The 26,402-nt window shown below is 35.8% G+C and overlaps 1 protein-coding gene across 1 annotated transcript in view; it reads left to right on the top strand.

Moving 5' to 3' along the window:
* Window positions 1–24,489, top strand: part of LOC107135395 — a 126,450-nt gene extending 101,961 nt beyond the window's left edge. The window contains exon 10 of the mRNA XM_048811858.1: window positions 18,440–24,489. Within this exon, the coding sequence (XP_048667815.1) occupies window positions 18,440–18,514 (75 nt within the window). The 3' untranslated portion in view covers window positions 18,515–24,489. The remainder of the gene's footprint in view (window positions 1–18,439) is intronic.
* Window positions 24,490–26,402: the final 1,913 nt, after the last annotated feature.

Genomic DNA, 26,402 nt, shown 5'->3' with positions numbered 1-26,402 from the left:
GCAGGTCTGCCTACCTTGCAGGCGCGGGCGGCGGCTCTGCTCTGCCCCTCCTCCAATTGGGGTGACGTGTCTACCATGCCAGTGGGCCGCTGGGCCTGTTCTGCCGGTCGGTCACAGGTCTGCCTACCTTGCAGGCACGGGCGGCGTCTCTCTGCTTTAGATTTCTTGAGCTTCTTGAATACCTGATATTATTTGGGGTCAAATTTAGAAATTTTATGGTGAATATTTTTCTGTTTTCCCTCTTCTTTCTGGGAAAGCATTTACATGTGCTATTAGTCTAGATGGTGTGGTCATACAGGTAACTGAGACTTTCTTAAAATTTTTTAGATCTTTTTTTTCTTTTGTTTTATTTTTCAGTACTAGGATTGGACCCCAGGCCTCATGCATGCCAGACAGTTATTCTACCACTAAGTCACATCCTTGCCCTTTAGATCTTTTCTCTAATTATGCTTCCATTTGTATAGTTTCTATTGCAACAAATTTGAATTCATTGATCGTTTCTCCTGACGGTGTTCTTTTCCCTATTGTTTATCTTATCCAATGTAATTTTTATTTCAGATTTTAATCTTCTCACTTCTTTTTTTTATGGTTTAACAAATCCTGTGTTTATTTTCCCTGAAGTATTTGCTTACTGGATACATACATAACAGGGTTGAGGGGAGACTGAAGGAGGATGATCAATGTGGTATTGTTCCAAAATTCCTAATGTTACACATTGTAATTAGAGGCTATATTTGCTGGGAAAAAATAGGTTAGTAAATTTATCTTATTTTTATTTATTTTTTTAATTTTTTAATTTTTATTTTTTGCATTTTTTTAAATTGGTTGTTCAAAACATTACAAAGCTCTTGACATATCATATTTCATACTTTAGATTCAAGTGGGTTATGAACTCCCATTTTTACCCCGTATACAGATTGCAGAATCACATCGGTTACACATCCACATTTTTACATAATGCCATATTAGTAACTGTTGTATTCTGCTACCTTTCCTATCTACTATCCCCCCTCCCCTCCCCTCCCATCTTCTCTTTCTATCCCATCTTCTGTAATTTAATTCTCTCCCCCTTTTTTTTTATATTTTCCCTTTCCCCTCACAACCTCTTATATGTAATTTTGTATAACAATGAGGGTCTCCTTCCATTTCCATGCAATTTCCCTTGTCGCTCCCTTTCCCTCCCACCTCATGTCTATGTTCAATGTTAATCTTTTCCTCTTGCTCTTCCTCCCTGCTCTGTTCTTAGTTGCTCTCATTATATCAAAGAAGACATTTGGCATTTGTTTTATAGGGATTGGGCTAGCTTCACTTAGCATAATCTGCTCTAATGCCATCCATTTCCCTGCAAATTCCATGATTTGTCATTTTTTAGTGCTGCGTAATGCTCCATTATGTATAAATGCCACATTTTTTTTTATCCATTCATCTATTGAAGGGCATCTGGGTTGGTTCCACAGTCTAGCTATTGTGAATTGTGCTGCTATGAACATCAATGTGGCAGTATCCCTGTAGTACACTCTTTTAAGGTCTTCAGGGAACAGTCTGAGAAGTGCAATAGCTGGGTCAAATGGTGGTTCCATTCCCAGCTTTCCCAGGAATCTCCATACTGCTTTCCAAATTAGCCGCACCATTTTGCAGTCCCACCAGAAATGTACAAGTGTACCCCTTTCCCCACATCCTCGCCAGCACTTGTTGTTTGAGTTCATAATGGCTGCTAATCTTACTGGAGTGAGATGGTATCTTAGGGTGGTTTTGATTTGCATTTCTCTGACTGCTAGAGATGGTGAGCATTTTTTCATGTACTTGTTGATTGATTGTATGTCCTCCTCTGAGAAGTGTCTGTTCAGGTCTTTTGCCCATTTGTTGATTGGGTTATTTGTTATCCTATTGTTTAATTTTTTTGAGTTCTTTGTATACTCTGGATATTAGGGCTCTATCTGAAGTGTGAGGAGTAAAAATTTGTTCCCAGGTTGTAGGCTCTCTGTTTACCTCTCTTATTGTTTCTTTTGCTGAGAAAAAACTTTTTAGTTTGAGTAAGTCCCATTTGTTGATTCTAGTTATTAAGTCTTGTGCTATAGGCGTCCTATTAAGGAATTTGGAGCGCGACCCCACAATATGTAGATCGGAGCCAACTTTTTCTTCTTTCAGGCGCAGAGTCTCTGATTTGATATCAAGCTCTTTGATCCATTTTGAGTTAACTTTTGTGAATGGTGAGAGAAAGGGATTCAGTTTCATTTTGTTGCATATGGATTTCCAGTTTTCCCAGCACCATTTGTTGAAGATGCTATCCTTCTTCCATTGCATGCTTTTAGCCCCTTTATCAAATATAAGATAGTTGTAATATTGTGGATTGGCCTCTGTGTCCTCTATTCTGTATCATTGGTCCACCCGCCTGTTTTGGTACCAGTACCATGCTGTTTTTGTTACTATTGCTCTATAATATAGTTTGAAATCTGGTATCGCTATACCGCCTGATTCACACTTCCTGCTTAGAGTTGCTTTTGCTATTCTGGGTCTTTTGTTTTTCCATATGAATTTCATGATTGCTTTATCTATTTCTACAAGAAATGCCGTTGGGATTTTGATTGGCATTGCATTAAACCTATAGAGAACTTTTGGTAATATCGCCATTTTGATGATAGTTCTTCCTATCCATGAACAGGGTATATTTTTCCATCTTCTAAGATCTTCTTCTATTCGTCTCTTTAGGGTTCTGTAGTTTTTATTGTATAAATGTTTCACCTCTTTTGTTAGGTTGATTCCCAAGTATTTTCTTTTTTTTGAGGATATTGTGAATGGGGTGGTTGTCCTCATTTCCGTTTCAGAAGTTTTGTCGCTGATATACAGAAATGCCTTTGATTTATGCATGTTGATTTTATATCCTGCCACTTTGCTGAATTCAGTTATTAGCTCTAATAGTTTCTTTGTAGACCCTTTTGGGTCTGTTAGATATAGTATCATATCATCCATAAGTAGTGATAATTTAAGTTCTTCTTTTCCTATTTTTTTTTATGCCTTTAATTTCTTTTGTCTGTCTAATTGCTCTGGCTAGTATTTCGAGAACTAAATTGAATAGAAGTGGTGAGAGAGGGCATCCCTATCTTGTTCCAGTTTTTAGAGGGAATGCCTTCAGTTTTTCTCCCTTCAGGATGATGCTAGCCCGAGGCTTAGCATATATAGCTTTTACAATGTTGAGGTAAATTCCTGTTACCCCTAGTTTTTCTAGAGTTTTGAACATAAAGGGATGCTGTACTTTGTCGAATGCTTTTTCTGCATCTATCGAGATGATCATGTGGTCTATTTGACTCTTGAACTTGAGAAGAGTTTGCTAGTTTTTCCTTTTTGGTTATTTTTTTTCTTCCCTTTACTGAGTTACCTCCCACTGTTAGGTTTGGGTGCTGTTTTTCATTCCTCTTCTTGTAGTGTCTTGCTCAAAATGCCTTGCAGTACTGTTTTTCTGGCTGCGAATTCTTTTAACTTTTGTTTATCATGAAATATTTTAATTTCATTGTCAAACCTGAAGCTTAATTTTGCTGGATACAGTATTCTTGGTTGGAATCCATTATTTTTCAGCGTTTGAAATACGTTATTCCAGGATCTTCTCGCTTTCAACGTCTGTGATGAAAAATCAGCCATTAACCTAATTGGTTTACCCCTGAACATAATCTGCCTCCTTTCTCTCATAGCTTTTAATATTCTCTCCCATTCTGTATGTTGGATATCTTCATAATTATGTGTCTTGGAGTTGGTCTATTACAGTTTTGTATGTTTGGGGTCCTGTAGGCTTCCAGGATTTGGCAATCCATTCCATCTTTCATATTGGGAAGTTTTCTAAGATTATTTCATTGAATAGATTGTTCATTCCTTTGGTTTGAACCTCTACACCTTATTCTATCCCAATGACTCTCAAGTTTGTTTTTTTTTAATGACATCCCATATCTCTTGGATAGATTGCTCGTGATTTCTTAGGATCCTTTCTGTGTTGACTATATTCTTTTCAAGTTGATAAACTTTGTCTTCATTATCTGATGTTCTGACTTCTATTTGATCTAGTCTATTTGTAATATTCTTGTTTGAGTTTTTAATTTGGTTTATGGTTTCCTGCATTTCTAGGATTACTGTTTGATTATTTTTTAAATCTCTATCTCCTGGTAGAGCTCATTCTTTGCCATTTGAATTTGCTTATGTAATTTTTTCTCAAAGTATACTTTCATTGTTTGGACTTGCTGTCTAAAGTCTTCTCTAAGATTCCGTTCCATCTGAGTTAGGTATGCCTTGAGTTCTTTCTCTGTCCATTTTTCTGATGCCTCTAGGTTCTCCTGTGAATTTAAGTTGTCCTGCATTGTTTGTAATCCTTTTTTCCCTTGTTTTTTCATGGTGCTCACCTTACTTTCCAACTCTGTTTGACTGCTGTGTTTCTGTTTTCTCCTTTAAATTTGTTTTGGTTTTTATAGTTCCAATATCTCTCCTTTGTGTTGGGAGACAATGTTTAGAGATGTTGGATTTAATTGTGTTTTAAGGTAAATTCATTAGTTTCATTAAAGGCCTACAGATTTTGATGGCATATAGAGAATTGAGGTTTGAACTTAGGATTTTATGTTGAGGTCGGGCGATTTGATGGTATGGAGGTTAGTATATGTTAACTTCTTTGGGGGGTTGCTCAAATACAGGCGGATATTAACAAGAGAATAGACAGGAGTACTTGGGGGTAGTTAAGGGCTTAGAGAGACTATAGACTGATTCGTAGTATTCATCTATTTGCATTTAGTAAGTTGTCGTAATCTCGGTGGTCATGCTTAAGAGGAAAGATGGGGAAAATGTAAGGAAGCAAACCAAGAAAGAAAGAGGGAGAGAGGAAAGAAAGAGAAAAGAATAGAAAAGAAAAAGAAATGATAAAAAATAATAAAATGCAGTAAAATAAAAATTACAATTAAAAAATAATTTAAAAATTAAAATTAAAAAATTAAAAAAATTAAAAATTAAAAAAAGAAAGAAAGAAAAAAAAGGGCACTGTTAGGCTTCTATTTTCTTCACTTCCAGTAGGTGGTGCTGTGCCTTCCGGGCCAAGTTTTTGCCCTCCGGCTTTAGGAAACAATCCGTGTGAGGCCCCTCTCTCCTCCCCCCCCCACCCCAGTGTCTCTCAAAACCTGTTAGCTTAGGTTTATTCCTGATCTCTAGTCATCTCGCTTCTCCTGCCAGCCAGGCCTTTCCCAGGGTGATACCTCTCGGCAGTTCAAGCTACACTCTGGGCCTGCAGTTTCCTGGATGTGTAGCGCGGCTATTGGGAACTGGCCCCTATTGTTTTGATTCCCTCCGCTAGCCCCTCCTCGGAGAGCTGGCAAGACAGGTTTCGTTTTCGCTGCTGGTGGGAGTGGGGAGTTGGAGGTCAGGTGCCTTTAGCTTTCCCCACACCTCTATTCACGCTCACTCTGTGAATCACGCCTCCGGAAAGCTGGGGAGAGATTTTATGCGATTTCCCTGCTGTATGGGAGATGGTCTAAATGACACACACCTGTTCTATCGCTGAGCATGCTGCAATCTGTCGAAAACTGGCGATGGTGATGTCAGCTCTCCAAGATGGTGGCTGCTGGCTTCCTCCGTGGGCTGTCTGGTGTGGAGGACAGAACTGGACCGCTTCCTTCCCCGTCTCAAACCCAGAACTCGGCCCGGAGCACAGTGAGGACACAGCCGGCAGGACCCCACAGAATCTGTAGCACCGTTCCTCTGTGTTGCTGGCACGCCATTTCCCGGCTCGCTGCAGTCTCTAGCAGCAGGGCGGGCCACCGATCAAACAGCCTGAATCTCTGGGCACACGGTTCACTCGCGGTTGAGCCCCAGTAACCGATCCTCGGGCGATGGAAATCCTTCCTCTAGGTTTCGGTGCACCCCAATTTTGCTGGAAATTCCTAACAAGATAGCTTTTGGCCGTTCTAACTCGTTATTCACCTGCGCAGTGACGCGGTACACGGGGGTGATGTACTCTATTCGCCGCCATCTTCCTTCTCCATCTTCTCACTTCTTGAGGTGTTTAAAAATATCTTACTTTTTTAAATTTAGTGTTTTCATATTTCCCAGTGTACACTTGAACATATTTATGGCAGTTGTTTTAATATCCCTTTCTGCTAATTCTACCATCTCTTTCATATTTCTTCAAGATTCTACTGATTGTTGTTTCTCTGGATTATAGGTAATATTTTCCTGCTACTTTGAAATTCTTTTTATGAAATGCAGACATTATAATGTCTGTATTTTATGTTGTTTGGTGATGGATTTGATTATATATCTTTAAAGATTGTTGAACTTCAATATATAGTTAAATTAGTTGTAATTGGATTCATTCCTCATGGTTGCTTGTAAGCTTTGGCAAGAGTTCCAGAGCAGCCTTTAATCTAAAGCTAAGTTAGCCTCATGTAAACTTTTCTGATAAATCACACATTATATATTCGTTCCACTCTGGTAAGTTGGAATTATTCTTAGTTCTGTATGAACTATGGGCATTGTTTAGTATATTGTTTTCTGATATTTTTTCCCCTCAGCCTTGAGGAGTTTTACTTCATGCACATACAAATTTATCTTTAGCCAAAGATTAGAGGAGATCCTCTGAAGTTCTTCAAAGCTCTCTTTCTGTTCAACTGATTCCTGTCTGGCAATTTCTTCCACAAATCCCATTTGTATCAGCTTTTCCAGAGGCTTGTCTCTGTCTTCTGAGCTCACAATGACTTTGGGATCTATTTAGACACCCCATCTTTACTATGTAGCCTTGAAAATGCTTCCAGGTGATAAGCTGGAGCAATCAGAGGGCTCAGCTAGTTTGTTTTCTTTCTTTCAGGAATGACAGTCTTATGCTGCCTGTTATTCAATGTCTGAAAATTTTTATTTCATCTATTTTATCCAATTTTCAATTATTTATGACTGAAAGGCAATTCTCATAGAAATTAATCCTTCATAGGTACAAGTCCTTGTCAAATCACTTCAGATTTTTGTTAATGTTCTTTTTGTTAATGTTCTTTACATATTAACAAATTTTTGTTAATGTTCTTTAATTTTTTTGTATTTTTGCTGAAAACACCTATGAATCAACAAATTTATATCCTCTACATGGTAGAATTTATTGTTTTAAAATATAGTGTATTTCTTAATAGAGACTTTATTCAGCTCACTTTGTAACTGAAGGCAAGAGATGGATGCATTGTATAAGAATGTCAAAATCATTTCTTAAGTTAATATTTAAATGACTTTGTATTTGCTCAGTACATATCATATGTTTGGAGAGATTATTCTGAAATGCACTCAATGGTTGGGAAAATCCAATTTAGAATTAAAATATGTTGTAGTCATAATAAAGAAATAACTCCCATATTTTGTATTCACCAAAAATTTAATAGTAGGAAGTTTTCATCAAAAACTTTCCTCTCGGAAACTGTTAACTAGACTTAGTCCTTTTAATATGGTTGCCAGGTTGTCAGTGCTGCATTAATCAAAACTCAGATTTCCAATTTGTTCATATCTTGTTTATTAAAATAGAATTATTAGTAATTCTTTCTTAACTCAAAGTAATTTTAGAAGACTTGGTCTATCATCTTCCTGAAATGCTTGCTAGGTAGTCACAGCAAAGTGACAGACACTGTTGGATGATAACTTCTTAGTGGTTTGAAACTATATAGATCAGATTTTCAAATTGTTTTAAGAATATTAATGTCCTGCAATAAGTTAAGTGTTTCTTTAAAAAAGAGTTCCATTATAAACATAAAAGTTCTGAGAAATCTTACAGTAAAGAACCCTGAGTTCCCTCATTTTTAGTTAGGGCATTATAATTGTACATAGTGGTGGGAATTTACATATGTGTCCATGTACACAATATAGCAATATAATTTTGCCAGTATAATTCTCCAGTATTTTCCCTTTCCTTTCTCTCCTCCCTCCCCCAGGTTCCTTTTCTCCACTTTACTAATCTCTCTTTGATTTTTGTGAGATCAAGTATTGTGATACTCCCAGTATTGATCTTCTTGCTCAGTAGTGCTTTGGCTATTTTGGATCATTTATTCTTCCATATGAATTTTATAACTGTTTTTCTAGGTCTGTGAAGAATATTATTGGTATTTTGTTGGAGATTTCATTTAATCTGTGTAACACTTTTGGTAATATGGCCATTTTGATAATATTAATACTCCTTTCCAGGAATATGAGAGGTCTTTCTATCTTCTAAGGCCTTCTTCAATTTCTTTCTTCAATGTTCTATAGTTTTCATTGTACAGGTTTTTCACTGCCTTGCTGATTTATTCCAAAATATTTTATTTAATTTTTTGAGGTTATTGTGAGTGGGATAATTTTCCTAAATTTTTTTTCTCAGGAGATTCATTATTTGAGTATAAGAAAGCTACTGATTTTTGCATGTTGCTCTTGTTTTCTGTGTCTATTGAGATGATCATATGATTCTTGTCCTTAATTCTATTTGTGTGGTGAATTACATTTATTTATTTGCATATGCTTAATAAACCTTGCATCCCTAGGATGAAACCCACTTTCATAGTGTACTATCTTCTACTGATTTTGGAATTAGTTTGTTCTTGCTTTTATAGGGCTTTGAGGTATAACACAAGATCATTTGGGATTTCTGTGTGTGTGTGTGTGTGTGTGTGTGTGTGTATGTGTGTTTAAATGTAGATGCCCAATGCTTTAAACTTTCCTTTTAGAACTGCCTTCATACTGTGCCAGAGATTTTGATATGGTATATCTCTGTTCTCTTTTGTTTCTAAAAATTTTTTTATTTCTCCCCTGATTTCTTCTATGACCCATTCAAAAGTGTATTATTTAATTTTCATGTATTAAAATGGTTTCTGTTTTTTATCTTATTATTTATTTCTAATTTCATTCCACTATGATCTGATAGGATGTAAAGAATTATTTATATATTTTTTTGTATTTGCTAAAACTTGCTTTGTGTTCTAAAATGTGGTCTATTTTAAAGAAGTTTCTATGTGTAGGTGAGAAGAAAATGGATTCAGTTGTTAATGAATGAAATATTTTAGAGCTCTCTGTTAGGTCCATTTGATTAATAGTATTTTTTCTAATAAGTTTCTACTTAGTTTATGTCTGGATGACCTCATTATTGGTGAGAGGAGAAGTGCATTGAAATTACCTAGTATTATTGTATTGGTGTGTTGAAATCACCTAGTATTATTGATTATTTTATATTGAGTAGGGTTTGTTTTATGTACATAGTTGTACCATCATTTGTGCAAAAATACAATCCTTGTATCTTGATGTTGAATGATTCCACTACCAATTTGAAGTGACTTCCTTTGTCTCTTCTGATTAATTTTGGCTTGAAGTCTACTTTGTCATGTATGAGAGTAGCTACCTGTTTTTTTTTTTTTTTTGGCTACCATTTGCATGGTATATCTTTTTCCATCCTTTCACCTTAAGTCTGTGGATGCTTTCGCCTGTAAGGTGAATCTCTCTAAATACAATATATGGTTGGCTCTTGTTTTTCAATCCATTCTGCTAGTCTTTTTGATCGGAGAGTTTAGACCATTTACATATAGTATTATTATGAAGAGATGATTTTTATTTCTGCCATTTTTATTTATTTCTAATGCTTAATTCAGACTTGATTCTACTTTAATTGAATATTCTTCTAGTAAGATTCATTCATACTCTGGCTCTGATATTTTCCATTTCTTCTGTGTGAAATATTTAATTAAGTGTTTTATAGTCTGGCTTAGTGATTATGAATTCTTTTAGTTTTTGCTTATTGTAGAAAGTTTTTATCTCATCTTCAATTCTGAAGGATAGTTTCACTGGATAAAGCAATCTTGGTTGGCACCCAGTATCTCTCAGGGCTTAGTATATATTATTCTAGGTCCCCCTAGCATTTAGGGTCTGAGCTGAGAAATCAGAAGTCTAATTGGCTCACTTCTAAATGTGATCTGCTGTTTTCTCTTGTGAATTTTAAAATTCTATTCTTGTTTTGTACATTAGGCATTTTTATTATAATTGTCTTGGGGGCCTCTTCTTTGATCTTGTCTATTTGGGGTTCTAAATGCCTCCAGTGTTTGGATTTTCATCTCATTCCTAAGATTTGGAAAATTTTCTGATATTATTTCATTGAAAAGGTTGTGCACTCCTTTAGTTTATATCTCAGTGCCTTCTGTGCCAATGATTCTTAGATTTGTTTTCTTAATATTATCTCACATTTCTTGAATATCCTGTTCATTGTCTCTTAACTTCTTTTCATTATTATTGACTTTTTTTTCAAGGTTATATACTTTGTCTTCAAAGCTTGAGAATCTGTCTTCTATGTGATGATATTTTCAACTGAATTTTAAATTTGATTTATTGAATATCATTTCTGGGATTTATGTTTGTTTTTTTTTTCAGAATCTACCTCTTTATTAAAATGAACTTTCTTATATTTTTTTCTCTTGATTCATTTCTTATATCTTTTTTTAGTTCATGGTAACTGTGAACTTTACAAATTCTATATCTAATATTTCCTCCACTGTGGTGTCAATGGAATCAATGGTTGAAGAGTTGAGGGCTGTTTCCCTTGCTTTTGCATATTGTTTGTATGTCTGCCCATCTGCCAGGATATCTCTTCAACTTTTATGCAAGGGACTATTTAATGAGCTTCTCTCTCTTAAGTGCCCCATGTTAGGTGAATATCTAAGTATTGAGACTCCCACTCAATGTGTATCCTCTGCTGTGCCTGGTATCTCCAGTACCACTTTGAGAGAAGATACTAAGCCCTGTTAACTGTAATCACTTTAGATAAAAGCCATGTATAAATAAATCTGATACAGTTCTAGGATCCCCCTATGATCTTCGGTGTGTCTAGGTACCCACTAGCTTTCTGGTGGATCAGAGGTGATGGTCCCTTATAGTCTATAACTTAGCAACCAAGTTACTCCCCCACTGTTAAGGAGAGCAGTCTTGTGTGCCCTCCTGAAGAAAAGCTCTGTGTAGCCAGCACTGTAAAATCCAGTGTGGATTCTTCCACGTATATTTCTGAGTGTGCAGTGTGTGGTGATCTAAGGTAGAGGTATTGTATTCTGGTTTATGTGGCACTGGGAAGCCTGTGGAAGGGTATGAGGCTGCTGCCCCTTCTGGAGTATATAGGTCACAGGTTGGTGGACTTGTATCTGGGCACTGGGCTACACTTTTCTAAGCCTCCCCCTTTTATATATATTTATATTTATGTTTATTTAGTTGTAGGTGGATTTTATTTTATTTGTTTTTATTTTTATGCGGTGCTAAGGATAGAACCCAGTGCCTCACGCATGCTAGGCAAGCGCTCTACCACTGTGCCACAACCCTGGCCCCACTCAAGCTCTTTGTGGGATGCATGCTGTTGTATATGCATGAGGTTCTCCACTTGAAATTCTCTGCTTGGAGTTATTCTCAGAAATTTCTTTCTGTGGGTCCATGTGTCTGAGAATTGAATTAACCTGCCATTGTGGAGTCACAGTTGTGGACCGTTCTGGAAGTGCTGGGGCACAGGTGCTGCTTTCATGATTGCTGTGGTTTTCTTGCCAGGCAGAATTGTTAGTCAGCCCAGAGCTCCTGCTGGCTGTCCCCCCCACCCCCGCCCCCGTTAGGGTGCTGGGCTCAGGGCTTTCACTGATTGCTGTGGAATGCTGATCACCAGCTCCCCTCTGCTGGGGCTTGTTTGTAGTGGACCTATCTAAGGTCTTGGTGGCTGTCTGCAACCCTGGGGCCTGTGAATGCAGGCTCTCTCTGGGAGGTCTATGTCATAGAAGCCTCTACCCTCAGTGCTGGAGATCATCAGGGTATTCTATGTTTGGGATAGAGTGTCAGCTGGCTTGCTTTCATCTAAGCTCCTACTGCTGGTGGCTGTGAATCATTGAACACCAGCTTCCTCTGATGAGGCTTCTTTGTAGCTGTGCTGTCTGAGCTCTTGGTGGCTGCTTACAACTGTGGGACCTCTGGGTGCAGGCTGTCTGTGGTAGTCTGTGGCATAGAAGCCTCTACCCTGCAGGTGCAGCTTACTGGGGTTTTATCTATTGATGGGCACAGGATGTCAGTTGACCTTCTTCACCTAAGCTCCTGTGGATGTTGTGGGGAATGCAGAATTTGTGTTAGTACCGCCTGTGAGTGAAATGTTCTCAGGTCAGCTCCACCCCATTCCCTTTGTCTGAAGTGAGAGGAGAGTGTTTTGGTAAACTTCAACTATTTGGGATCCATCTACCAGTTCTTTCTAGATGGATTAACTAGACAACCTGTTTCAGAGGGGTTCCCTATAACTTTATTTGTTGCTATCTGTAGGTGGGGAAAAGCTAGATTGATTTAATTTCTTCCAGGGAGACTGGGTAGCTATGGATTCTACAAAATGGCTGCCTTGACCAGGACAGCTTTCTGCCCACAATTTGGGCTGAATTCTGTGATCTTGACTTCACTGTCTTTGTTGATCCTATCCCATTTTAACATGGTCTGCTTTTCTTTCCAACTATTGCTAGGGAAGTCAGCTTGTGAACTTTTCCTCTCCCTCATTCTCTTTTTGTTGCCCTGACTTCACCCAGGTCAGGGTTTGGGTTCAAAGAATTCTTTCTTTATTTTCTGTTCCAGTAACCAAATTCCAAGTTCCTCTAAGTTTCAAGCCACCCGTTATTGAATTTCAGAGTTTTTGCTCTGTCATCCACCTCTCTGGTCAGCTGTTCTTTCCTTGTTTGATTTCTAGACTGTGATGGAGTTAAGAGTTGCTGCCTAGATCCTCTCTGCCATCTTTTGAGATGGGATCTAGAATTTCTTAGCTTGTGTATATTGTGCTAGACTCAAGGCAGCAGAGCAGAACACATTGTAATTCTATAAAACTGGTTGAATGATTGTTCTCATCTTTACAAAGAAAGAGATTTATAAAACAAATTTAATGAAGTACTAATACTTATAGCAAACTGTCTGTAGTTGATTAGTTTTTATAATCATAGTATCTTACCATTTTTTTTCTAAAGTACTGAAAGACAGTAATATCAGATTTGGTTAAACTAGAAAGTGAACACAAGGAGCCTATAGTTAATGAGTGGTTTGGTATTGGTATTTTATAAGATTAAAATGTGTTTTTCCTGTGATGTTTTTAGAATAAAGAGTAAAATATATAGCTACATCCAAGCCTTTACAATTATAAGAAATGTTTGAAATGTTAGTTGAAAGAGAGAAATATATTGTTAAATATAAACTTTGTTCATCCTAATGAGAGTTTTTGGCATGTTTTACTTTATGACACCTCCAAGAAAAGAGTATAATCTAACATATAAACCATTATTTTCAGGTAGTTGTCTATAATTTTTACTCTTTGTCTTATACATACTAGTTTATGTATATATGTATATATATATTTATACTATACTAATATATACTAATTCTAATTAGATATACTAATTCTAACTTTGAATTCTAGTTTTTTAGTATATAGAATTGTTCCCTTAAACATTTTGTATAAATAATTTTAAAACTCCTAATTCTTATATTCATGTATTCAATAGTAATAAAAATACTTATAGAATATCATGTGAGTATATAAGGGCCCTAAACTTTCTACTTAATTGAAAGTTTGATTTTTACCTGCCTATCTGCTGTATTTATTAATTTTATGTGTCACCTTGATTGGGCTTCTGAGTATCCAGACATCTTAACATTTGAATTGGTGAACTGAGTAAAGCAGATCACCCTCTCTTATGTAGTGGGCACCATCTAGTTAGTTGAAGACCTGAGTAGAAGAAAAAGGCTAAGCAATTGGGAACTCCTCATGCCTGATTGCTTGACCTGGGACAAGACTGCTTTAGCAGATTTTTTTTCTGCATTTGGATTTGAACTGAAATATCAGTTATTAGATCTAAAGCCTGAGCACTTTTGGAGAGAAACTTGCTCCATTGGCTCTTCTGTTTCTCAGGCCTTTGGATTTGTACCATAACTACAGTTGGCTTTCCTGGGTCTCCAGCTGGCCTTGTCAGCTGACATGCTCATGTGAACTATTTCTTTTTAATGACTCTCTCCTATTGGTTCTGTTTCTCTTGAGAATCTTGATTACTATACCTGCCTTCCTGTCTTTTCCATTAAGCCCATAATAAAACTAGTCAAGCACTATATTTAAGCTGTTATTATAAAGGATTGGATTTTGCATATTACTTTGCACAGCTATCCTTATCAGACTGCTTCAGCCACATCCCATCACTATTGAGGCTAGACAAGGATAAAAGAGGCCTAAGACTAGTCATGGCTTTTATGTGCATTTCATAAATGTTGACTTCTGAAAGACTATTACAATGTCTCTCCATTTCTTTTCACACTATCAAGAGAATTTTGGTTTATTATGTTAGGTGATTTTGGACACTATGAACAGAAAGAGAAAAAATTATTGGGCTTATTAATGGTCTAAAATGAGATCATGGTATTTTAATAAGTAGGGGTCATTAAACTTCTTCTGTTAAGTGCTAGATAATCAATATTTTTAGTTTTGTGGGTCAGATAGTGTCTCTTATGAATCTGTCATTACTCTTTCTGCTAATTAGCTGTCATTGTTGAACAGTCAGAAACAATACATAAGAAAATGATTGTGGCTGTTTTCCAATAAAACTTTATTTACAAAAATATGTGATGGGTAGATTTGACTTGCAGGCTGTAGGCCACTAACCTTCATTATAAGGATCTTTCAGAAATGATTTGTCAAACATGACCTTTTAGAGAGGTTATGTTGACCATTCTGCATTAGATCTTAGAAGAAAATTTAGCATTTTCCTAAGCTTCTGTTCCCAAAGTTCGGAACCACAGGCCATAAATACTTCAGGTCTCTGGAGAGGGTAGTGGGAAAAGATAAAGAACTTTGACCCTAAAAAAATTGAAAGTTGATGAAGAAGTTGTCCATTTCTGTTGTCATATTATCTTTATTAGTATTTCTGGCTTGGAAACACTCCTGATTTATGTAGACATTGCATTCAACTCTGCATTATGTAAATTAGTCTTTGAAAAAAATATTTTCTCTTTTCTCATGAAAGCCTCTGGTAGTCCTGATGCAGCAAATCTAGGAACTGGAGGGCTATTAAAATTAAGGAAAATATCAGTAATATGGCATGTGATTCAAAACACATGTCAAATAAAAATGCTCTAAGATTTCATCTCACTCCAGTCACAGTGGCAATTATTAAGAACATAAGCATCAATAAATGTTGGCAAGAATGTAGGGAAAAAAGTACACTCATACATTGCAGGTGAAACTGCAAATTTGTGAAATCACTATGAAAAGCAGTATGGAGATTCCTCAGAAAATTTGGAATGGAACCACTATTTGACCCAGCTATCCCACTCCTCAGTTAATACCCAAAGGACTTAAAATCAGCATACTGTGGTGATGCAACCACATCAATGTTTATAGCAGCTCAATTCACAATAGCTAAACTATGGAACCAACCTAGATGTCCTTCAACAGATGAATGGATAAAGAAAATGTGGTATATATTCACAATGGAATATTACTCAGCATTAAAGAATGGAATGATGCCATTTTCAGATAAATGAATAGAGCTAGAGAATATCATGCCAAGCAAAATAAGCCAAACCCCAAATTCCAAATACTGAATGTTTTCTCTGATAAGTGGATGCTGATCCATAAGGGGAGGGGAGGGAAGAATGAATGAACTTTGGATTAGACAAAGAGAGTGAGGGGAGGGGAGGGTGTGAGGGGGTAGGAAGGATGGTGGAATGAGATGGACATTATTACCCTATATGATCAGTGTCACTCTGTATCATATACAGCTAGAGGAATGAGAAATTGTGCTTCATTTGTGTACAATGCATTCTGCTGTCATGTATAACTAATTAGAACATATTTTTTTATAAGTGAGTGTTATTCAGGGTTTTTCAGAGAAATAGCCAACAGAAAAGAGATAAATAAAATATTGAGGTGGGGGGAGAGGGAGAAAGGGATGAGAAGAGAAGAGGAGAGGAGACATTTGTTGTAAGGAGTTGTCTTGCTTGACTAGTGAGTCTGGGAAGTTCAGAAATCCAGACTCAGGTGGGTTGATGGTATATTTCTGGTCTGATACTGAAGGCCTGAGAAACAGGAGAGTCGATGGTTTAAGCTTAAGTGTCAACCCAAATTTGAAGGCAGAAGAAGTCCAATGTCCCAGTTTGAAGACTGTCCGCCATAGAGAAAGAATTCTTTCTCACACAATCTTTTATTCAATTCAGGCTTTTAATGAATTGAATGAGGCCCACCCACATTGTATGTGTAGGAGTAGTCTGTTTTATCTAATCTATCAATTCAAATGTTAATCTCATCAGGCCATATTCTCAGAGACACATCCAGAAACAATGTTTAACCAGATAGGTGAACACTCTCTGGCCCAGTCAAGTTGGTAAATAAAATGAACCATCACAAGTGTGTATGGGGTGGTTGGAGGAAGGAATATCTGATAGCAATAAGAAAAGTTCCATACCTAAATGTTTCTCTTCCTCCTTTTCTTTTAAGATTATAATTCCTTTCTAATTTTTCACAGACTGATTTGACTATTTATTTATATATGAATGATTATTTATTTATTATCTACTATGTGTGAGGTATGATGCTACCATTGAGGATTCAATAATAAAAATAAGTGTATAGATAATTTTAATACAGTATGTTAAATGCTAAAATATGAGTAATCATTAAATGCTAAGGGAACACATGAGAGAGACATCTAATCCTACTTTGGGAGGCATAGAAGGCTTCTTGAGGGTGATTAAATCTATACAAAATAATGAAGAAGAGGAGTTTAATTAGATAAGCAAGCAAAAAGCTGGTAAAAATTGTTGAAAGCAGAGGAAGCATGGAAGAGGAATAATGCTGGAAGCTCATCTGGAATTTCCTTGAGCTCACCTCCATGATTCAATGGAATTAATTATGCTTGACATCAAGCCCTTTAAAAGAAAAAAGGCCTCTTTATTAGGTGCCATGAACCAAAATGAAAGGATGTGGCATTAATCAACTTTCTAATATCTAGTCACAGAAGGTGATGTCTGTTCACAAGAGCATTCTCTTTACCAGAGTAAGTATATGAATAAGATTATGATTCTGATGGATTCTTCATCAGAAAAAGTGTATGGTGTTTTTGTGTTTGCTTTGTGGTACTGGGGATTGAACCTTGAGGAGCTGTACTGCTGAGCTACATTCCTCCTTTTCATTGTTTATTTTGAGACAGGGTCTCATTTAAGTTACCCACACTGGCCTCAAACTTGCAATCCTTCTGCCTCAGCTTCCCAAGTCTCTGAGATTATAAGTATGTGCCACTGCCAAAGTGACACTTTTTTAAATTTTAATTTCTATTTGCTCTAATTAGTTTTACATTACAGCAGAATGCATTTTGGCACATTGTACACAAATGGAACACAACTTCTCATTCCTCTGGCTGTACATGATGCAGAGTGACACTGGTCATGCAATCATACATGTATATAGGGTAATAATGTCCATCTGGTTCCCCCATCCTTCCCACCCCCACTCACCCTTGCCGCAGTCTGGCTGGCACAAAATCACGAGCCACTCAAGCAGGAACAAACTTTATTTTTGAAACTGCCGCCAATGCCCCGTACACTCCCGGGAAATATGCCGACCAAGACACGCGGCGTTCTCCCCGTGGAAACACACAAACAGAACCCTGACTCCAGACAATCACTGGGTCAGGACCTTTCCATTGTCCTGTTAGAATATCCTTCCAAAGTACCTTAGGCGTATGTACATTTTTTGGATACAAATGTCTTTCCACAGCACTAAGCCCTGATGAATCCAAATTTAAAAAGTTTAGAGTAAAAAGGGTTATTTTAAGTTTATCTTTGGGGGATATATACCCCTTTCCACACCCTCTCCTCCCCTCACTCCCTATGTCTAATCCAAAGTTTCTTCATTCTTCCCTACCCGCCCCTCCCACTTATGGATCAGCATCCACTTATCAGAGAAAATATTCGGCCTTTGTATTTTTGGGTTTGGCTTATTTTGCTTAGCATGATATTGTCTAGCTCCATCCATTTATCTGAAAATGCTATCATTTCATTCTTTAAGGCTGAGTAATATTCCATTGTGTATATATACCACATTTCCTTTATTCATCTGTTGAAGGACATCTAGGTTGGTTCCATGGATGAACTATTGTGAATTTAGCTGTTATAAACATTGATGTGGCTGCATAAAGTGATACTTTAATATGCATCTACATTATGGATTGATTACCACATAATTTACATATCTATCACCTCATATAATAATTCCAAATCTTCATAAACACGAGGAAGATAGAAATTGTAACAGCTCTAGTATAACCTCTTAAATTACAACAAATTTTTATTTTTAATTTTTTATATTTTTAGGTCATAGTTCCCAATATTATCTTTGCTCCCATCTTTTGTGTTAGAACTGGAGCTAATCTCTTGTTTCTTACTTTTCCACCCCTAGGTGAAAAAATCACAAATGAAATTTCAAGGAAGATTCTATATAAATCCTGATCTTGAAATATTTTTGTCAGCCTAAGAAGTTTGGACTTTACCCTGAGGGCAAAGAAATGACAAATGAGATCATGCCAGCTGCAATATGAAGACCAGAGTGAGTAGGATAACACTGGAGGCAGTGGTACTATTGAGACATGGAGGTGAGAAGAAATGGCTTGAACTAGGGTAGAGGAAGAGAGAATAGAAAGAATTAGATTATCGGAGAGAAAGTTAGAGGAACAAATTAAGAGAATATCAAGAGAATTAATAGGACTTGGTGACTGACTGGATGGGGTGAGCCTGGTGAATGAGGAGGGGAAGTTGGGGTTGACGGTCAGGTCTGACTTGGGCAAAGGGGTGTGTAGTGGTATGTATACAAAGGTTGAGAATATAAAAGGGGCCGTGAGTGTCTAGCAGTCAAGCTTCTAGGCCTGCTTGCTACATTCTATAGATTCATGTACTAGGAAACAATGAGCTCAGATAGATAGTTTATTATTCACTTTCTTTTTTTTTTATTAGTTACACATGACAGTACAATGATCTTGACAATTCATACATTTGAATCAAATGGGGTATAATTTATTATTCAAAGCAAAGTAGGCACCAGGATCTTCCTATTTGTGTAGTTTCCCCAAGTCTCATGATTCAGAATGAGACTCAGGTAGATGTTGGGCATACAGTGTATCTGTGACCTCCCAGTCTTATTAGGTTAAGAGCAAGTTTGCCCAACCTTTGTCATGGAGGGTTACCTAGTTGTTGTTATCCAGTCAGGAAATAAGCATGTCCTCTGACCCAGAATTTTTGGTTTGAGACATTCAAACATCATGGACAATTACCTTCCAATATCAGCTTTGGACATAGTCAATTTGGAATATCCATGATATCTACATAAAGATACCAGCAGAAGTAAACTTTTTATAGAACTATTCAGTGTGTTTATAGAATTGAGATGAGAAATAAAATCTATTAACTTTGACTATGTTAAAATGATAACGTGATAGTCTTTGTAATATAGTTATAGCAAGTGTTTACTGTGGTGCCTAATCTCTATGATACTTACATAAGATTTATTATTTTATTCATTCCAAACTGAATTCACCTAGGCTTAAGTCTTCTGTTGCTTGTGAAGTCTGATGATCTGATAATAACCTCAAACAAGAAAGAAGAGTAGTGGCAGGATATTTACACAGCTTTACAACTGTGACTTTTACCTGCTTTACTCTAGAGTAGCCCTCCCCAGAATACATAAAATGCTAGCACAAATGTGAGCCAAATATATAATTTAAATTTTTCTAGTAGCCATGTTAAAAAAATAGTAGAAACAGGTGAATTTAATGTTAATAATGTGTTTTATTTATCCCAATATATAAAAATATTATTTCAACTTATAAGCACATAAAATTATCAGAGAGATAGTTTACTTTTTTTCATACTAAATCTTTGAAATCTGATGTGTATCTTATGATAATGGCATGTCTCAATTTGGATTAGATATAATACAGGTGCTCAATAGCTATATATGGTTACTGGCTGCTATATCCAATAGTGTAGGTCTAGAACCTCAAGAACAGTACATTTTATTTCCTCTATCTGGTGAATATCTTCTTTGTATGTTAGAATTTAAAATTCTGTGGTATATATTTTTTGTCTTAAGTAGTTGGGCACTAAGAACAACTAACTATAATGAAGAAAACAGATGTCCACCGAATATACATGGCATTTTTAAAAAGGGAGATTATGAGTTTTACTGAAAATTAGCTAGATATTGCAGTGCCTAAAATAGTTATCTTGGAAGGTAAATTAGGCTAAAGGGCATATCACTGTAAACTAACTACTCTAAGATTTCACTCAGCAGAGCAGGTCGCCAGAAGAGTTATTGTTTAGTAGTTCATCATTTACCCTTAAAGAATAAATTATATTTTAATAGAATTTGTCCCATTACTTTATATGATGAGGTGTCGCACCATTTATGACTGGTGAACATTTACTTATTTACAAATGCATTGACTCTGTAACACAGAAGCACCTCAAAAACTTTTAAGATTTCTATTAAGTAATTTAATGAAAAATAGGCATTGAAGGAAAAAGTTGCTCTATGCGTCTTCAATACAGAAAGTAGACATAATATGACTTTGAAGGTCTGAAGTACGCTAGTGGTCTTAGAAAAAGGCTAGTTACACAATTTGAGAGACTTAGGAATTTGTAAGGTACGTGGTGATAACTTACTGAGTTTGCATTAAATCCTAGAATTGGCCTATATTTCAGTGAGGAGAACTTTAACCCTAATCGATGAAATGCAGTCACATTGAAGTGGATATTGAGGCAAAGTACTCACGGAAAAGTGAGTTTCTGAGCTGAATGTGTGAAATAATTTGACTACTTGTAAAGCCTGTGGCTCTCTCTTTGTTAATGATTATTATCCATGATTTTTTTTGAAGTTTCTTCTTCTATATATATTTTTTAAGGCTTGGGAAAAACAAATGGAGTGTTGCTAGTTTAAAATAAAGAAACTTTTCTTTAAGAGTGTTCCATATGAAAAACTAAATGATTCTGCTTTATCCTTATTTATTAATGTTTTTATTTAGGAGCAATTAGCTTTAAATAATAGATGAATTCTATAGCAAAGTGATGGAAATGGATGTGATGTGGGTGATAATACAATAAAGAAGTCAGAAAGCAGCAGAGTGTGTATCATCTACTTCATTTCTATAATCCAGAAGTACTCTATATACAATATTACATTAGGAAGTTTGTCAATCAACTACAATAAAACAATCTAGTAAGGTTTAGTGTCTTATTTCTGACTTAATCATTCCTCAATAAATCCATTGCTATTTAATATCTTGTTTTCGGATAAAACTTTGTGAATGAAGAGACTTCTGTAAAAGGAGTTTTGAAACTATGTTTAAAAAGGCTTAGAATGGGGATATAGCTCAGTGATAGAATATGTGCCTTGCCTGTGTGAGGCCCTGGGTTGAATCCTCAGCACCACAAGCACACATGTGAACACACACACACACACACACACACACACACAAGAATTGCCTGTGAAGAGGATGTTTGAGATGATTTGAAGGAGATAGGGAGAGGGGTTCTAGCAGAGGGGAGGGTGGACACAGAAGCACAGCTAGTAGGTTGGACGGGTGTCATAGTGGCCAATGTGGCCACAGAAACAAAAGAATTATTATCATTTATTGATTTCTCTATTTTTCTAAGTAGGGAGAAGTTTCATAATACAACGAAGGGTTTCAAAAAATTTAGAGCCTTGTTTGGAAATAAATCCCTAAATATAAAAGGTGATACTAGGTCAAAAGCGATACTACAGGCCAAATTATGGGCATGTTAGAAAACCTGGAGATCAGATTAAAGGAGTTTCTACTGGCCATGTGTGGGACAATTTGTGCTTCAAAATAATGAAAATAATATTTAGAAAGATTTATGAGTCCATACTTATAAAAAACATGCAAACTAATAACAGAGTAGTATACTCTATGTGTTATTCAGTCTGTTACTACAACATAGTACCTGAGATAATTCACTTATAAAGAGAAAAGGTATATTTTGGTTTAAAGTTCTTGAGGTTCCCATCCATGATTGATAAATCCTGTTGCTTTGGGCCAGCAACAAGGCAACATATCATGGTAGAGCGAAACTGATAACCTCTTCTGCTAGGAAGTAAAAAAAAAAAGGAAGAGCTCAGTGTCCCACAAATCCATTTAAAGGCACACCCACGGTGACCTAAGGAACTCCCATAATGCCCTGCCTCCTAATGGTTTACTGCTCCTCCCAGTAGCTCCACCCTGGAGTCTAAGCCTTTAACACATATACTTTGGGGGACATTGAGCATGCAAACAATAGCAGATACCAACTAAAAATGAAGGATGAATTACGGTTGGAAAATCACCATTTTGCAATCACAAGATAACAAGAGTCATCATTAGATGCTGGAACCAATAGGTGAAAATTTGGTGAAGACCAGAATATTTACAGAGCCTTGGAAAACATCTCCTCATACATTGTTTAGAAATTACAAAGGATAAAGCACTTTTTAACTACAAAGAACTTTACAATGGAGTGACTTGATAGATGCTGCCTTAACTACTCAAGTAATCAGAGATCACCAGTAATTGGACCAGCCAGGATCATGTGCTTTCTGACGTAATACACCGAGAAGAACACAACATCATTTATCTAGCATTACTGTCCAAAATGTATAATCTAAATCTAATTATGAGGAAATATTAGACAGCCCCCATATTGAGGGATTTTTACAAAGGAAATTGCATGTACAATTTTCAAAGGTCAATATGGTGAAAGACAAGCAAAGGCTGAATCTAGACGAGGCAAACAAAAATTACTATAAGGACATTTTGTGAACAAGTAACTAAGTTAAAATATGTTCTACTGTTACATTAGATAATAGCATTATGTTAATTTTAAATTTCCCAATTTTGATTATGGTACTTTGGTGATATAAGTGAATGTCTCTGTTTTGGGGGGAATGCACATTGGGTATTTAGAGGTAATGGAACATGGTATCTGAGACTTAACTCTAAAACAATTAAAAAAATTATACATAGAAGATAAAGAAGTAAGGAAGAAGAGGAATGGTAGGAAAGAATGATAAAACAGCTGTGGCAAAATGTTAATTGGGTCAAGTCCATTCATTTTTTTTTATGGTATGCATAACAATTCTCTGTAAGCTTAAAATTATTTAAAAACAAAAAGTGGAAAACAAGAAGTGATAGTATGCTGGATGAATTGCGAATTGAGAACTATTGTGTTTTAAATTTTTTTGACACCCCTCACCCTGCCTTTGTCTATTTTCTTCAAAGAAAGGTACTTAGGTATCCTGAATAGTGTTTGAAAATCACTGCACCTAGTAATCATTCCTTCCAGCAATGAAAAAAGGAGGAAGCAAATAGGTTTACCTGTAATAGTGATTTTATATAAGGAAGGGGATATCTATTATTTCACTAGCTATAAGAAGGAACTGTTGTCCTTTTAAGTATTGCTAATGTGTAGATTTTGTTGATAAATATTGATAATCATTTTTTTTTAAAAAAAGAGTATCTGGTTCTGCAATCTGTATTTGGGGTAAAATTGGGAGTTCATAACCAACTTGAATCTAATGTATGAAATATGATATGTCAAGAGCTTTATAATGTTTTGAACAACCAATAAAAAAAATAAATTAAAAAAAAAATTCACACACACACACACACAAAAAAAGAGTATCTGGAAAAATATGGGGCATTAGGGCCGAGTCTGTCTTTGGCCCACGGGCTCAGTGAATTGTGAGGAAGGCTGCCTTTATGTAGTTAGAAAGAAACTTATATAGGAAGAAGCAATAAGTTTTACTTCTATTTTAGGTCAAAGTAAATATGTATGACTGAGATGAGGCATAAAGGGAGTGAAGTGTGGAAATTATGATCAGTATAATTATTTAAGTGTATAACCCTGGTAGGGATGGATGCTATCATTGGAATGACAAGGTTATAGAGATCTTTAAAGGTAGGAGGACAGGGCTGGGATGTAGGTCAGTGGTAAATCACTTTACCAAGTGTGTGTGAGACCCTGGATTTTGTTGGTAGCACTACAAAAACAAAATTAGAGGATACATAATTAAAAAAATGATTTGCAATAGACAAGACAGCAAAGGAGCGATGTTAAAATCATTATATTTCAGGCCACTTTAATAATTGTATTGTCTAGGTACTGGGGAATAGGACCTATGATGTTAAAAAGAGAGGACCCCTATTTGAGCCAGATATCATTTCCCTGTATTTTTTAGGGTTGACAGCATAATCACTAGTCCATTTAGTATTTCAAGAGCAACTCTGAAGGCCTAGAAAACAGTGTGGGATTATGAAAATTATGGAATTACTATAAGCCTGTAAATAGCACATAAGTTGTTTTAGAGAATTTTAGTTTTTTTAAGGGAAACTAGAATCCTAGTTGTTTCAGGGAATTCTAGTTTTCTTAAAGGAAAACAAAAAAACAGAAACCAAACAAACAGAAAACAACACCTAACAAAAGAGAACAAAATAAAGTCATCTTTGGAATCTGATTTGTGAGCTAATTGCTAAACTCTTGTAAGAGATGGAAATAAATAATTAATAGATATATATGAAAATATATAACTTTAAAAAAATTTTATAGTTGTTGATATATCTTTATTTTATTTATTTATATGCGGTGCTGAGAATCAAACCCAGTGCCTCACACATACCAGGAAGTGCTCTACTGCTGAGCCCCAGCTCCAGCCCCAATATATAACTTTTAATAAAGTTTATTTTCATTTTTCTTTAATGCCCTGACCATCTCTTATTATTGCAAATACTCTGGGGCAGTTTTGCAAACAATTTTTTTCATATCTTATATACTAAATTCCTTCCTTTCTTTTTTCTTTATGTATGAAATGGATCTCTATCTCTTATATATATACATATATCCATCTCATATATACATATATATACATATTTTACATATATATGGTAGTCATGGCATAAAGGAAGAATGAAAATAAACTTCCTTGAAAGTTGAATAATACGTATATCTCAATGAACAAGAAAGGCAATAATGCTCACAATGTACCCATGATAGCACATACAAAATCTGTGGTTTCTTGGCAATTGGAAAATAATAAAATTTAAAATGACTCATATACAAAGGTGATATTGAAAAAAAGTACCATTATTTTTAATATGACCCTTCCTTAGAGTTTAGAGAATTATAAAATTCCAGAAAAATATATGTGGAAATGATCTATAATTTTAAACTTTGTGGGCATGGTATAAAAGTAGGTAGTACCAAATAAAGGATGAAAGCATGTTGACAAAAGGAACTATAATTTTAGGCAGTGTACTGGCAGCATGCTTTATAAAGTTCTGCCACAGAATAGCAATAAAGCACAGTGGTAGATGGAATAAAGAAATGGGAGGAATGGATAATTAATGACTACTTGTAACAGTTATTACTCTCCAAGATATGATAAAGAAGAGCAACCAAATCCAATGCTGCAGGACAGAGGTGATTGGTTAATGGAGTCAGGAAGAGGTGTCAAACTAGTTGGCATAGCTTCATTTAGTTGCACAAGTTCCCACTTTGTGCTCCTTCCATAGCACTAGTCTTAACTATGGCTCTCAGCAGAACTCAGAGTTGGACAGCTCAATGTTCCACTGCTCTTTGGAACATTCCATGTTTAAATTATCTTCATAAATGCTTTGAAAAAATAGCCAGTAAATATAAACATGTTGGTGTTTCAGTTGAATTAATGATCATATCTGTATTTTGACTGGTGTTTTAATTTCTAATATTATTAAAAGATTGATCATATATAACATCTGACATTTTAAATTGTTATAATGGACTAGGTTTTAAACACTGAACTATAGTTTTGCCCGGTAAAAGGCACAGGTGTTCTGACAAGAAATAATAGCAAATAAGAAGTGGTATTTTTATTTTGTCAAATAGTATGCATGCATATAGTGCAATCTAGGGTCCAGAACACAAGGATGATTTAATGGCAATCAAATTTTAGTAGAATTTCTTTTATTTTAACATCTTCCTTTTAGACTGGAATATGGTATCTTAAAGAAGATCAGACAAATTACTCATTCTGGGAACAAAGACTTTTGAAAGCTGTCAGCTTACTGACAGTTACGATGAACATTTATTTCAGGCTTATAAAACATATTAATCAAACTTGTTCACAGCATGATGGTCCAAAGAGTGTTAATTTATATTTGAGAGATACTTTAAATAAGTTAAGAATATTGTTAACATATATAAGTACAAAGCTATGGTGTTTTTTTCCCCTCCAAAATGAGTAAATACTTTTCTCAGACTTACAGAATGAAGTATACTGCAGCATTCTGGTTATTACAAGACTATTTGTAAAAGACCTATACACCATTCATTGAACCTTG

This window comes from Marmota marmota, unplaced genomic scaffold (assembly GCF_001458135.2).
Source record: "Marmota marmota marmota unplaced genomic scaffold, marMar, whole genome shotgun sequence".
Taxonomy (NCBI): Eukaryota; Metazoa; Chordata; class Mammalia; order Rodentia; family Sciuridae; genus Marmota; species Marmota marmota.
The sequence above is the reverse complement of the archived record's forward strand: the minus strand, read 5'-3'. Positions and strand labels throughout refer to the sequence as shown.